At 37.7% G+C, this 12810-nt stretch overlaps 1 protein-coding gene across 2 annotated transcripts in view; it reads right to left on the bottom strand.

The window, feature by feature from the left end:
- Positions 1-899: 899 nt before the first annotated feature.
- The window catches only part of THEGL (theg spermatid protein like), a 56216-nt gene continuing 44305 nt past the window's right edge, over positions 900-12810 (bottom strand). The window contains exons 6-9 of one of the 2 annotated variants that reach the window (XM_043604348.1): positions 11721-11835; positions 5069-5200; positions 2481-2656; positions 900-1268 (exon numbers count right to left, since the gene is read on the bottom strand). In XM_043604348.1, coding sequence (XP_043460283.1) covers positions 1181-1268; positions 2481-2656; positions 5069-5200; positions 11721-11835 — 511 coding nt within the window. In that variant the 3' untranslated portion in view covers positions 900-1180. The remainder of the gene's footprint in view (positions 1269-2480; positions 2657-5068; positions 5201-11720; positions 11836-12810) is intronic. The other variant, XM_043604340.1, reaches the window with a different exon arrangement.

Genomic DNA, 12810 nt, shown 5'->3' on the forward strand with positions numbered 1-12810 from the left:
GTTAAGCGTCCGACTTCAGCTCAGGTCGTGATCTCGCAGTCCATGGGTTCGAGCCCCGTGTCAGGCTCTGTGCTGACAGCTCAGAACCTGGAACCTGCTTCTGATTCTGTGTCTCCCTCTCTCTGACCCTCCCCCCATTCATGCTCTGTCTCTCTCTGTCTCAAAAATAAATACATGTTAAAATAAAAAACAAAAAAACAAAATCACATACCTGGTAAATGATCCATGGGGGATACTAACCCAGATATGCCTGATTCAAAAACCCAAGTTCAAAACTACTATATGGTATTGCCTCTCCATAACACTAGTTATCTCCTTAACACAAAGCATTGGAGATAGAACTCAGGCATCTATAAAACTGGTTTTCAGATAAATTCATTTTCATGTAAATCTAGATATATATTAAAATTTAATTTCATTTGTAAAATACTTATCCATGGAGAGAATAAAACAATTAAATTTTAAAAACTCTGGGAAGATGAAATTTGACAGAGAATTACAATGCTCACCAAATACCTTGCTTTTTCTGTCATTCATGATAAATGACATGAATGAAGTAACAGAGATTGGTGCAGGTGTGATTATTTAAGGTAGCCCATCCCCTAAATTTCATCTACAGATTATAAAAAGCATTTCAAGTTGTCTCAAAAGGCTTCACCATTTCAGTGTTATTTCTTGGGTAAGGAGGGGAGACTGGAAAAGCAACACAAAGAATTATTTCAATTCTCAGGACTTATTAGAGAAGGGACTGAGCAGAGATCAGCTGCTGGGGAAGACAGATCTCTCCAGGAAAGGGAAAACAAACCCAGCAAATACAAGGAGGAGTGTTTCTACAGGTCAGTCAGAGCAATGAGACAGCCAAGATCCTTGTGAGGAGATACAGTAAGGATAAGGCAAGCTCTCATTTTCTCTTTTATTGCATGCTCAAGTCCCCAAACCGGCTAAAGACATGATTACAGGTAACAGCAGGAATTACTATCGATGGTCACAGTGGTGTTCTCTGGAGGTCTCACATGGTTTTTGAGGGGATGGGGAATACAAACTGACAGGATCAGAAATGGGAACTAAGTCACCTAATATGTTTTCTAGATACATAACTACAGTGCGACTGACGTGGCTTTCTGTGCTTAACGCATAAGAGGTTCTGCCAACTCGTGGATCCTCGGAGAACACTGTGTTTTCAGAGCAGCTGGCTTGACTTTAAAGACATTTGGATCGTAATATATAATATGCACAGGAGACCTGAAATGGGGGAAAAAGAATGCAACCTGAAAAAAGATGAACAGAAAATGGAACTCACATTTCTCAACCATCCACTACGTGTTAGGCTCTATGATATTATGCATTTTTGATTTTCATAAGCACCCCACGAAACAGGTGTCATAACCCTCACTGTACAGGTAAGGACAAGAAGGCTCAGGGAACTTATAAAAATGACCTGTGGTCAAATCCAGATTCATGTATCTATCAGATTCCAAAGCCTTTGCTCTTTCCACAGAAAGTTAATTCTGGAAATTTTTCAGTAACTTGCCAATGTTAAAACCAGCCCAACAGTTCTCTGGTGAACTTGAAGAAATCAAACTTTTGAAGTTTCCACCCTCAGCACCTTACCACCAAATAATAACTTTGCCACTTGGGTAAATCCTGAGGACTTGATCTTACTCTTCCCTTTCCTTTGTCAATGAACAGAAAATGAGCTTCATTTCATTATTGTTGGAATTTATTTCTTTTAAGGCAAAACACTTGATAAATATTTTATTATCTAAGAATTAACATATTTCCTGTTCCCTAAGCTGAAGACTTCTATGACTTTTTCAGTTTCTCCTAGGTTTTCCTGATGATGCTTAAAAAGGGGTGTCAGGTATTATCTCATGAAGGAAACAAAATGAACTGAGGTTCAGGCAAATTAAGAAATCTTCTAGGAAGTAAATAAGAATTAGACGCAATTTCTTCTTTATTAAATGTATTTTCTTATCTATTTCAAATAGGTCGCATGATGCAAAACATGGAAAAATATAAAAGCCTATTTAGTAAAAAATAAATCTTTGTCCTATCCCATTTACCTTGGGCCCCCACAAGTAACCATTGTTACTAGCTTCTTGCATACTTTTCTGAGATGTCATAGGCACCTGCAAGCCAATACATGGCATATGTGTATTTTCTTACACAAACTGTAACATATTTCGTGCTCTGTTCTGTAACTTGCTTCACTTAACAATATGTTAGATAAATAATCCCATATCCATACTTACAGAGTTGTTTCCTAGATCTAAATTTCAATACTAGTCCACTAACCCTTTAACTGTTGCCTTAGATTTGCGGTAAAACCACAGATTTGTCACAATTAATGTAACAAGTGAGATGTTTTTGAAAATTTCCTATATTCTTACAATTCTTTTTATTGGTCTTATTAGGTCAATTTTTCCCTGTCCCTAGCACCCCCAGCCTTCCTGCCCCATATTAGTTTTAAAATGACATACCTTGTATTTGGATTAGCTAGTTCTTGAATTCTGGGAGATATTTTGTAATGGATAGCAGCATAAGATACTGGCCAATGGGCATCACGGACAGGTAGATAATCTTGATGAAGAGGCTTGGCCTCAGCTAGAGCTATTATTCGAGGGCTAGGTTTGGTTAGCAAGGCAGCACGGGATATCTGTAGTAGAAGCAAAAAGATGCAAAAATAGATTTCAATTTTCACATCTCCCTCTCTTTACAGCTATGCCCCAAACTGAGTCACCATCAGATACAGGTTCTCTCCTGGATTATAGCAGCAGACTCCTCCCTGGTCTCCCTGCTTCCATTCTTGCTCTGTATGATCTAGCCTTTTCTACCAATTACTGAGGGAGAGAATGAGCATTTTAATGAGTGCATTTCATGGGCCACACAGTGTTCTAAGTAGGGCACCTATATTATTCCCACTCAATCATCATAACAACCCCATGAGATACATACTTTCTAAAGCCCAGCTCAGATTATGTCACTCTCAGGGTTTAAAACCTTCCAGTGGTTTCCCATTTTGCTATGAATAACATTTAGACTCCTTACTGTGGCCTCGAAGGCCCTATGTGATCTGGCTGCTGTCCCTATTCCTCTGACCTCATCTCCTTCCTCTCCCCACCTTGATCACAGTGACCTTTGTTACATGAGGCCCGTCTGGCCCAGCTCTTTCCACATTGGGATTTTTGCACCTCCCAGTTCTTCTACTTGAAATCCTCCTTCCTCAATCTTGTCATGGCTGCTTCTTCATCATTCAAGTTTCTAGATTCAAACATCATGTTCTCAAGGACATCTTCCCTCACCATCCAAGATACATGAACCTTTCTAATAACTCTCCTCTACAGTACACTTTATTTAATCTTCTTTATAGCACTTACTAACACCTGACTTAGCTCTCTTATCTTTTTGTTGGTATATTCATTGTCTGTGTCTCCCCATTAGAATATAAGCTTCTTGAATGTTTGCCAAAAGCTAGAATAAGTACATAACTAGTGCTGAATATGTGTTGATTGACAGATGGATCTACTCCTTCTGGTCTTACTTTGAAACTGCATCTGCCAGGTTGCCTTTCTGTTATGTTGCTTAATTGGTAAAACTGGGAGGATGACATATAGCTCCTATTCTCTCTCTTATGTGCTCATTAAAAAGAATTAGGATGGACAACAAACACCACTCAATTGCCCTGAAAGGACTGTGTTGCACTGGTATAGACTTATTTTGGGTTCTAAAAGTATGATATCTGTAGGGGCATCACTTTTTAAAAATATTTTTTATAAACTCCCAAACAATCCTAGCAACTGAAGAAAGATACCTGTAACTCCCATTTTATATACCAAAAGAACTGAAAGTAAAGTGATTTGCCCAAGGGTCACAAGGAAGTCATGTCAGCAAACTCAAGATGCTCGTCTGAGGGGGTTTTGATTTCTAGACTAGATTTCTTTCCTAATAGAATTCCATATCAAATCCTCAGGTTCTTAGAGAATAAAATGTATCCAACCTCCTTGGCAACATGATTTAAATATTTATTGAAAACTCAACTGAAATTGGACACCAAGTTGCCACTACAATGAATGGAGGGGAGTGTCAAAGAGGAGGAGGGAGGGAAGCCACTGAATGTGCCAGCCTCTGTTCTGAGCACCATGCCTTATCTATTATTTCAAGTCACATCACCCTCCAAGTAGGAACTGTTAACTTTATTTAAAAAAAATTTTTTACTAAATTTTTTTCTAAATGTGTATTCATTTTTTGAGAGAGCAAGAGTGAGCAAACAGGGGAGGGACAGAGAGAGAGGGAGACACAGAATCCAAAGCAGGCTCCAGACTTTGAGCTGTCGGCACAGAGCCCCCATGTGGGGCTCGAACCCACGAACTGCGAGATCATAACCTGAGCCGAAGTTGCAGGTTTAACCAACTGAGCCACCCAGGTGGCCCAGAACTGTTAACTTTATAATCTCCTTGCCTACCTGGTTCCACCCAACTTCAAGGTCATCTCAAATTTAAGACTTTGGTATGTGCTCTTCCCTTTACTAGAATATTCTCCTCTCAGACCTTCACTTAGCTGACTCATTCAAGTTTCAGATCAAATATCCCTTCCTTAGAGGGGCTTTCCCTGACTACCATATGCAAAGTAGAGTATTCTCCACTCTCACCCAAAGTCAATCATTTCCTATTTTATTGTCTTCATAGCACTTATCACTACCTGACATTATCTTATCTGTTTATTTTTTGTCTCCCTCCATCTTGTTCACTGGGAATGGTGGCTGGCACACAGTAGGCATTCAAATACTTGAATGAATAAATAAGGCTCAGGAACACTGCCACAATATCAAAGAGCTAGTAGTAGTGTTGAGGCTAGAATTTGAACCCAGTTCTTACTGATTCCAAAGCCCCTGCTCTTCGTCCTCTTTCCCTAGCCTCTCCACATATCTTGCAGCTAGGTCTTCCTTCATGCCAGAATCTTGAAAGATTCTCTTTCCCAATGACTTTGGCCTATGCTCTGTAGTGGCAAAGTAGTACCCTAGGAACAACCAAAAAGTGAGGTGAAGGATGCCAAGGAAGTGGTGGCTTACAGGACGGATGGGCATTTCACATCTTTCTCTTTCAAAGCACAGACCCTCTATCTTGATCCTTGGATGGGCAAGGTCTATAATTCTTGGAGTTGCAACAGCACTCAGGGCAGAAGCTGCAATCTTGGTTTCAATCTAGGGGAAAAAAATAAAATAGTGTCTGCAAGTATCAAATAATAAACATGGTACAAAGTACATCTGGCCTCTGAACCAGACTTCTCAGCAAATCCAGCAGAAAGGATAAGAGTCTTGTAGTAACCCATGATCGTAGATGAAATTATCAATTTCCATTTTTTTCAAAGTAGGTTGTATGAATTCCAACCCAGATTTTCAGGAACTTGCTGTTAAACTAAAGATGGGGAGGGAATGGCAACCTTACATAGTAACTAAGAGATAAATGGTAACACTGATTTGTGGAATGATAAACTCAGCCAAGAGGGAAGGCTCAGGCCTACCATGTAACAATACTGTAAGAGGGAGAGCTGTGCTTTGTTCTTAACTATTTTCTTAAGCTTATTTATTTATTTTTTGAGAGAGACAGAGAGAGTGAGCAGGGGAGGGGCAGAGAGAAAGAGGGAGAGAGAGAATCCCAAGCAGGCTTTGCACTGTCAGCATGGAGCCCAAGGCAGGGCTCAAACTCACAAACCATGAGATCATGACCTGAGCCGAAACCAAGAGTTGGACGCTCAACCGACTAAGCCACCCAGGAGCCCCTGTTCTTAACTATTTTTGGCCTTTGGAAATTGGGACTCACATTATCACAAATTCCCATACTTAAAGTGAATTCAAGGGGCTCTCTTCTAATTGGAACAGATAAGAAAAAGAAACCAAAGCCAAGAAGAAGAAAGGCAGAACCACATTCTCCATACACAATGCTGAGCTAGTCCCCCAAGTCATTCCTCACTATCTTAATTAAGGAAATGTGTTCAAATTATATGGTCTTCTATTTTAATTACTAGTATTCAAACTCAAAACTTACCACAAGACTTTAAGAGGAATATAGTCAATAAAAATAGGGTTTTAAATGTGAGCAGAAAAATAATAAACAAGATATGTTCCAAATCCCTTTTTGTGTTAAGACGTTGATGATACTAACGCTGACAGTGTTTTACATGTACTCACTCATTTTTTATCTCACCTGGTATATAATTTTTATTTGTATTTCACTTATGGGGAAACTAAGGTTCTATATGAAGTTCAACAATTTATTTGAGCTTATATAGTGAATAAGTTGCAAAGTTGGGAGTGAAACCTAAGGTCCTATCTGTCTGTACAATTCCATGATAAGAGTATTTTTCTTGGGTTTTCCCACTCTTCCTCTGGTATCTCTCAGTACCTTATTTATTCTCTTTTATGAGTATCAAATAATCTTAATTATTTACCTATAGGTCTATGGTTTCTTCTAAATTGAAATTTACTTTAAGGAAAGGAACTGTTTTATTATTCTTATTGTGTCTTACATAATATAATTAAGAAATATTTGTTTAATGAATTGGATTAACAAGTGATCATTTTATTTCCTTTTTAATTGTAAGCCTTAACTGAAAGCAGTGGTTGTCATATATTTCTCTGATTTTCCCAGAACCTGATAGTAGGCAAAGTTTTATTCATTGTAAATGATTAATTAGCCCTTCATGGAATTGTACAGACACTGAGCCTGGATTGCTTCAATGGTAAATTATATCAAATACTTAAGACAAAAAATAATATAAGTGATGTACAAACCTACAGAGAATACAGATGCTAAGCCCAGATTGCTTAGACGGTAAATTTCTTTCAAATATTTAAGAAGAAATAATATAAATCTTATATAAAGCTACAAAGAATAAGAAATACTACTAACCTATGGTGATAGAAATTTGGAAGTGGTTGACTCTAGGGCAGGGGGTAGAGTGGAATTGACTAGAAATAGTCAGAAGGAAACTTTTTGGGATAATGTTTTATATCTTAATTGAGGTGATTATTGAATGGATATATACATTTGTTAAAATCTTATTAAACTATACACTTAAGATCTATGCATTTTATGTAAATTATAACTCCAAAATTGCAAAATATATGCTGGAAAAAATAATTTTTATATATATATATATGTGTGTGTATATATATATGTGTGTGTGTGTGTATATATATAGCAATATTATATTATATTATATTATATTATATTATATTATATATACATATATATAATGAAGAATATCTATAATATGTAAAGAACTGTTATGAATCAATACAAAATGTGCAGACCATTAGAAAAATAAAAATCCATGAATAGACAAATTTATAAAAGAAAAATACATAGTTAAATAAATGTTGAGAATTACTGAATTTGTTAATAATCAAAGAAATGAAAGTGTTTATTAATGAGATAGTATTTTTATTATTAAATTAATATTTTGTAAAATAATATCTAATGTTGGCAAGAATGCACTGCAAAAGTCAGCCCAAATAATGCAACTGGCTATGTAAATCAAAATCACTTTTGTTGGAACACATTTTGGAATAATATATAAATCACCTCAAAAATGTTCATACCCTTGATCTGGTAACTTTACTTCTCAAATTTTTGTTCTCAGAAAATAATCAGTTTGAGAATAATGGTGGGGAGACATGTTGATAGAATGACTTCATAAATTAGGACAAGAAGTCAGACAAAGTCATATGAGGTATCCAGAGTACATGTGTTTAATACTCAAAGATATCTGCTAAATATAAAATAGGAGTCTTCAAAGCCAAAATCTCTCAAGAGTCAAAGATTTTAAAAATCTAAACAGTTTGATTAGTCTTAAGTAGGAGCTGCAGACATCTGCAAGTAGAGAGAGAATGATGGATATGCACTAAGTGAGCTATGAAACCAACTCTTTTTAAGTTTGTAGTGACAAAGTTACCATAAAAAAGAGACTCAGTAACACATTCATAGAAGGGAAAAAAGATTTTTTACAGTTCATCCATCCAAAGTCTCTGGTGGCAAGTAATCTCAGGTACCTGTGAAAGTAACTTGGCTTCCTTTGTGGGCATGTGTATTTTTTTTTTTAAGTTTATTTATTTATCTTGAGAGAGTGTGTGTGTGTATGAGAACACACATGTGAGCAGGGGAGGGATAGGGAGGGAGAGAGAGGGAGAGAATCCCAAGCAGAGCCCACACTGTTGGCATGAAACCTGATATGGGGCTCCAACTCAGGAACCATGAGATCATGAGCTGAGCCGCAGTCTAATGCTTAACCAACTGAACAACCCAGGTGCCCTATTGGGCATGTGTATTTTTAAACTCTCGGAAGGTTCAGCATTAACTGCAAAAAAGCTAAGAGAAACAAAATCATAGAATTAATAAATAATACCTGGTACTAAGAATAAGTATGCGCTAGAATTGATGACATTTGGACATGGACTATGGAGTGATAGTGATAGATAGTGATACAGTATCTATCAATTAAACTTCCTCATTTTGATAACAATCCAGTGGTTACATAAGATGGTGTCCTTGTTCTTGGGAAATATACACTGAAGTATTTAGGAAAATGACTATATGATATCTGTAACTCTCAAAAATGATTCAGGGAAATAACTAAATACACACACACACACACACACACACACACACCCCACATGGAGGAGACAGAATGATTAAGCAAATGGAATAAAATGTTAATTCTTGCAACTTTTCAGTAAATTAAAAATTATTATAGAAACAAAAACTATGTATATTATTAAAATTAAAAAGCACGTACATGGGGGTTCCTGGCTAGTTCAGTTGGTGGAGCATGTGAGTCTTGATCTTGGGTCATGAGTTCAAGTCTCACACTGGGCATAGAGCTTACAAAACAAAAAACCAAAAACAAACAAAAAAAACAAAAACAAACAACAAAAAAACCCATGTGCATGTTTAAGAGAATTTGGCCTTTTAGAGTGATCACCTTACAACTGCAACTTGAAGCATATATGTGAGTTATAACATTAGATTGAAATCTTAAGTTTATGTCATTCTTACAACATTGAAAACTTTAAGTTCACCATATTTATAAGTTTAATGCAGATTTTTAAATAGTTATTTAATATTTGAGATTTTGTTCGTTAATGTAGATGGCTGAAGTAAAAGGCTTACAAAATAAATCAAATTTAATATATTAGTAAATATGATTTAAGTTATTTGGAGGCATTTGATTAAGTTTAGAAACCAAATCAAACATTATTCAGGACTCTTAAAAGTTATTGTTAAACTTCTGGAATTATAAACAGAGTAATAAAACTTATGCATTAAATTTATTTATTATTTTTTTTATGAAATTTATTGACAAATTGGTTTCCATACAACACCCAGTGCTCATCCCAAAAGGTGCCCTCCTCAATACCCATCACCCACCCTCTCCTCCCTATGCATTAAATTTAAAAGCCTGAGAAAGAAAAAGATTTTTTTACTGTTTATTTATTTTTGAGAGAGCGAGAGACAGAGAGAGAGAGACAGAGTGTGAGTGGGGAAGGGGCAGAGGGAGAGGGAGACACAGAATCCAAAGCAGGCTCCTGCCTCTAAGCTGTCAGCACAGACCCTGACGCAGGGCTTGAACTCAGGAACCATGAGATTATGACCTGAGCTAGAGTCAGATGCTCAACCTACTGAGCCAGTCGGTCATCCCGAAAGAAATAGATTTTTAACTTCAAGTTTTAAAAATTGACTACTAATTATTTAAATCAAGAACATACCTCTGAATAGTCTTTTCTATATACAAAAACCATGGTCAAGGATACCAAAAGACTCACATCACTGGATTTGCAAGTTCTTTTCTTAAGTGGCTATAAATTCTTTGAAATTATTCTTCTCTCAGTGAGAGCTGGGGTTTGTATCCCTGCCCCCTTGAATCTGGCCAGACTTGTAACTCCATAAATCAACAGAATATGACTGTAGTGACATTATGTGACTACCAAGGCCAACTCAAAAAAAATTATGCAGTTCTACCTGGTTCTTTTGGTATGCTCACCCTTGAAACATTCCATTTTAGAATATTCCTTATCAGAATACAGCTGCTATGCTGAGAGAAGTCTAAGCTATATGGAGAGGCCACAAGAAGGTTCTCCTGTGGATATTCCCAACTGAGTCTAGCATTTAAGTCATATTAGCCAAGGTACCACACACAGATGTTGTTATGGACTGACTGTTAATGTCCCTCTCAAATTCATATGTTGAAGTCCTAGTCCCCAGTGGGTTAATATTGGGAGGTGGGGCCTTTGGGAGGTAATTATGTTTAGATGAAGTCATGAGGTTAGAACCCTCATAATGGGATTGGTGTCCTTATAAGAAGAGAGATAAGAACTCCTCTTTGCACACAAAAAGAAGTCATGTGAATACACAGCAAGATGGTGGCTATCTACAAACCAAGAAGAGGACCTTCATCAAGAAGAGAAACTGCTACACCTTGATCGTGGACTTCTCTGTCTCCAGAACTGTGAGAAATAAATGTCTTTTAAGCCATTCAGTCTATGGTATTTTGTTATAGCAGCCCAAGCTGATTAAGACAAGTATAAAGGAACTTTCAGCCCCCTACCATTTCAGACACCCAAGCTACTAGAGATATACTAGCTAAGGGATTTCTAATTCATAAAATGCTTGAGTGTAATAAAATGCTTATTGTTTTACACTACTAAGTTTGGGGGTGCTTTGGTATGAAGCAACAAATAACCAAATCCCAACTTTAAGAATTGGTTCTCTGTATTGGTTCTAGATTATCTGGAATTTGTTTTTTGAGTATTTGGATTTAAAGTTATTCATGATTCTGTTGCCAGAAGTTAAAAAAAAATCCTGGTAGTCCATAGCATGCAGTGGCAAGACAGAAAGCATGACTTCGGGTGACCAAGCAGCTGCTACCAGAAAATATTTTAGTGAAATAAAGAAGTATAGTGGGATTATTTGGTTGTTTCTAAGTACACTGGAGAAAGTGAGTTAAGAAATGACTGGCTCAGGCCTTTAAGCTCCCACCTTAAAGTCTGGGTAAAGGACCAGAAAGTTTCTGTGACTTCCATAAAAGAAATCCTTATAGTCTATGGTCACAGGGCTGAAAATTCTGAAAACCAAACTCGAAATCTAATTCTGTGAGTGGGTGAATTATAGTGCAAATTGAATTACCAAATTTGTCTGGTCTCCTATGTTCAAGTTAAAGCAATGATTGAGAAGGAACAGGACCTTGAAAATTGGAATGGGAATATATGAGCAGATTCCAATGAAGATGGGGACCCCTAAATACAGCTGAGCCTTTCTCTCCTGCCTGAGGAGGTCAGATTCCCCCTGCCTGAAGAACTTGTATTGGGTTGCCCTGAAGTAGATACTTTCCAAGTAAGTGCTGGCCTACACTTACTATCTCGCATTGCTTCTGGGTGTATAACAAGACCCAAGTTCCAACTGCCTAAACAGCCTTCCATAGACTTCTCTATCAGCTTCCACAATTGCTTAAATTCTGCATAGCTGTTCTGCTTCTCTGATTAAATCTTGGCTGATAAATTAGGCATAGAGGAGATAGTAAGAAAAGTTCATTTAATGAGAGGGAAACATAAACAGGGGAAAAAGGAAGATACACCCAGAAATAAGAGGACAGCATGGTACAGTTATAAACACGTTACATGTTGCAAAATCAATCAGGAACTGTTTCTTTCACATGGACTCACTTACCTTTTTTGGAGGAACATAGTTTGGATTTATGGCTTTGGCTATTGACAGTTGTAATAAACGGGGTGAAGGATCAGAGATTTGATGAGAACTTCTTGTTAAGTAATCACTGTAGGGCCTATATACAAATGGAACATGAAATATTATAATCATTGGAGGAAAAATAACTGCATTTTTTCATTGCTATAATCAACCTCTGATCAATTATATATATTGTTTCTATCTTAAAAACTTCTTTTCCCATAATCATAGTTGGGTTTTTTTTTAATATCGGATTGGTGTTTTCTAAAAATATTTGTACTATGAGCCACAGTAAGAAGTGCATTTTATACTGTGATACAGTATATGTAAATCTGTGTGTGTGTGTGTGTGTGTGTGTGTGTGTGTGTGTGTGCTGTATATCCAAAACAAAATTATCATGAAACAATGCTTACCTGAATAAGGTATTCTGATTTTTTTAATTCCATTTGATTTCATTAAAAAAAAAACTGGAATCCATTTTATGATCCACTGATGGGTTGAGACTTGCAGTTTAAAAAACACTTCACTTGAGCAGAACGGACTTTCCAGAGCCAAGCGTAGACAAGAGGCCCACGGAAGAGGGTAGGAAGGGCAGAGAGGCGGTGCGTGCTACATGGACTGGTGGGAGGGAGCCGGGGCAGAGGGACAGCCCACCAGCAAAGCAGAGCCCCTGAGTCTGGCTTGCAAAAGCAGAGGGGCCAGACTCCGTGAGTTCTGACAGCCAGCAGGACTTAACATCTGGAATGTTAAAAGTCAACAGCTCTGCTTGGAGAGTGGGAGGGTGAGAGGACACTGGGAGGGAGAGTTGTTGAGCCCTGGAAGACAGAGCTCAGCTCGGCCAGAGTCATCTCCCTCTCCCATCCCCCAGCAGAAATCCCAAAGGGAACCAGTTTCTGTCACCAAACTTGCTTGCACTGCACAAACACACAACGCTGTGCTTCTGTGGATCCATGCCTCTGACGGGTCTGCCTCCCTCCTGGTGCTGCAGGGCCCCTCCCACAGGGGACCACCGACAGCAAAGCAAGCTAAGCCTGCCCCTCCCACCCTGTGCACCCTGCGGATCCACCTCGGC

This window comes from Prionailurus bengalensis, chromosome B1 (genome assembly GCF_016509475.1).
Source record: "Prionailurus bengalensis isolate Pbe53 chromosome B1, Fcat_Pben_1.1_paternal_pri, whole genome shotgun sequence".
Taxonomy (NCBI): Eukaryota; Metazoa; Chordata; class Mammalia; order Carnivora; family Felidae; genus Prionailurus; species Prionailurus bengalensis.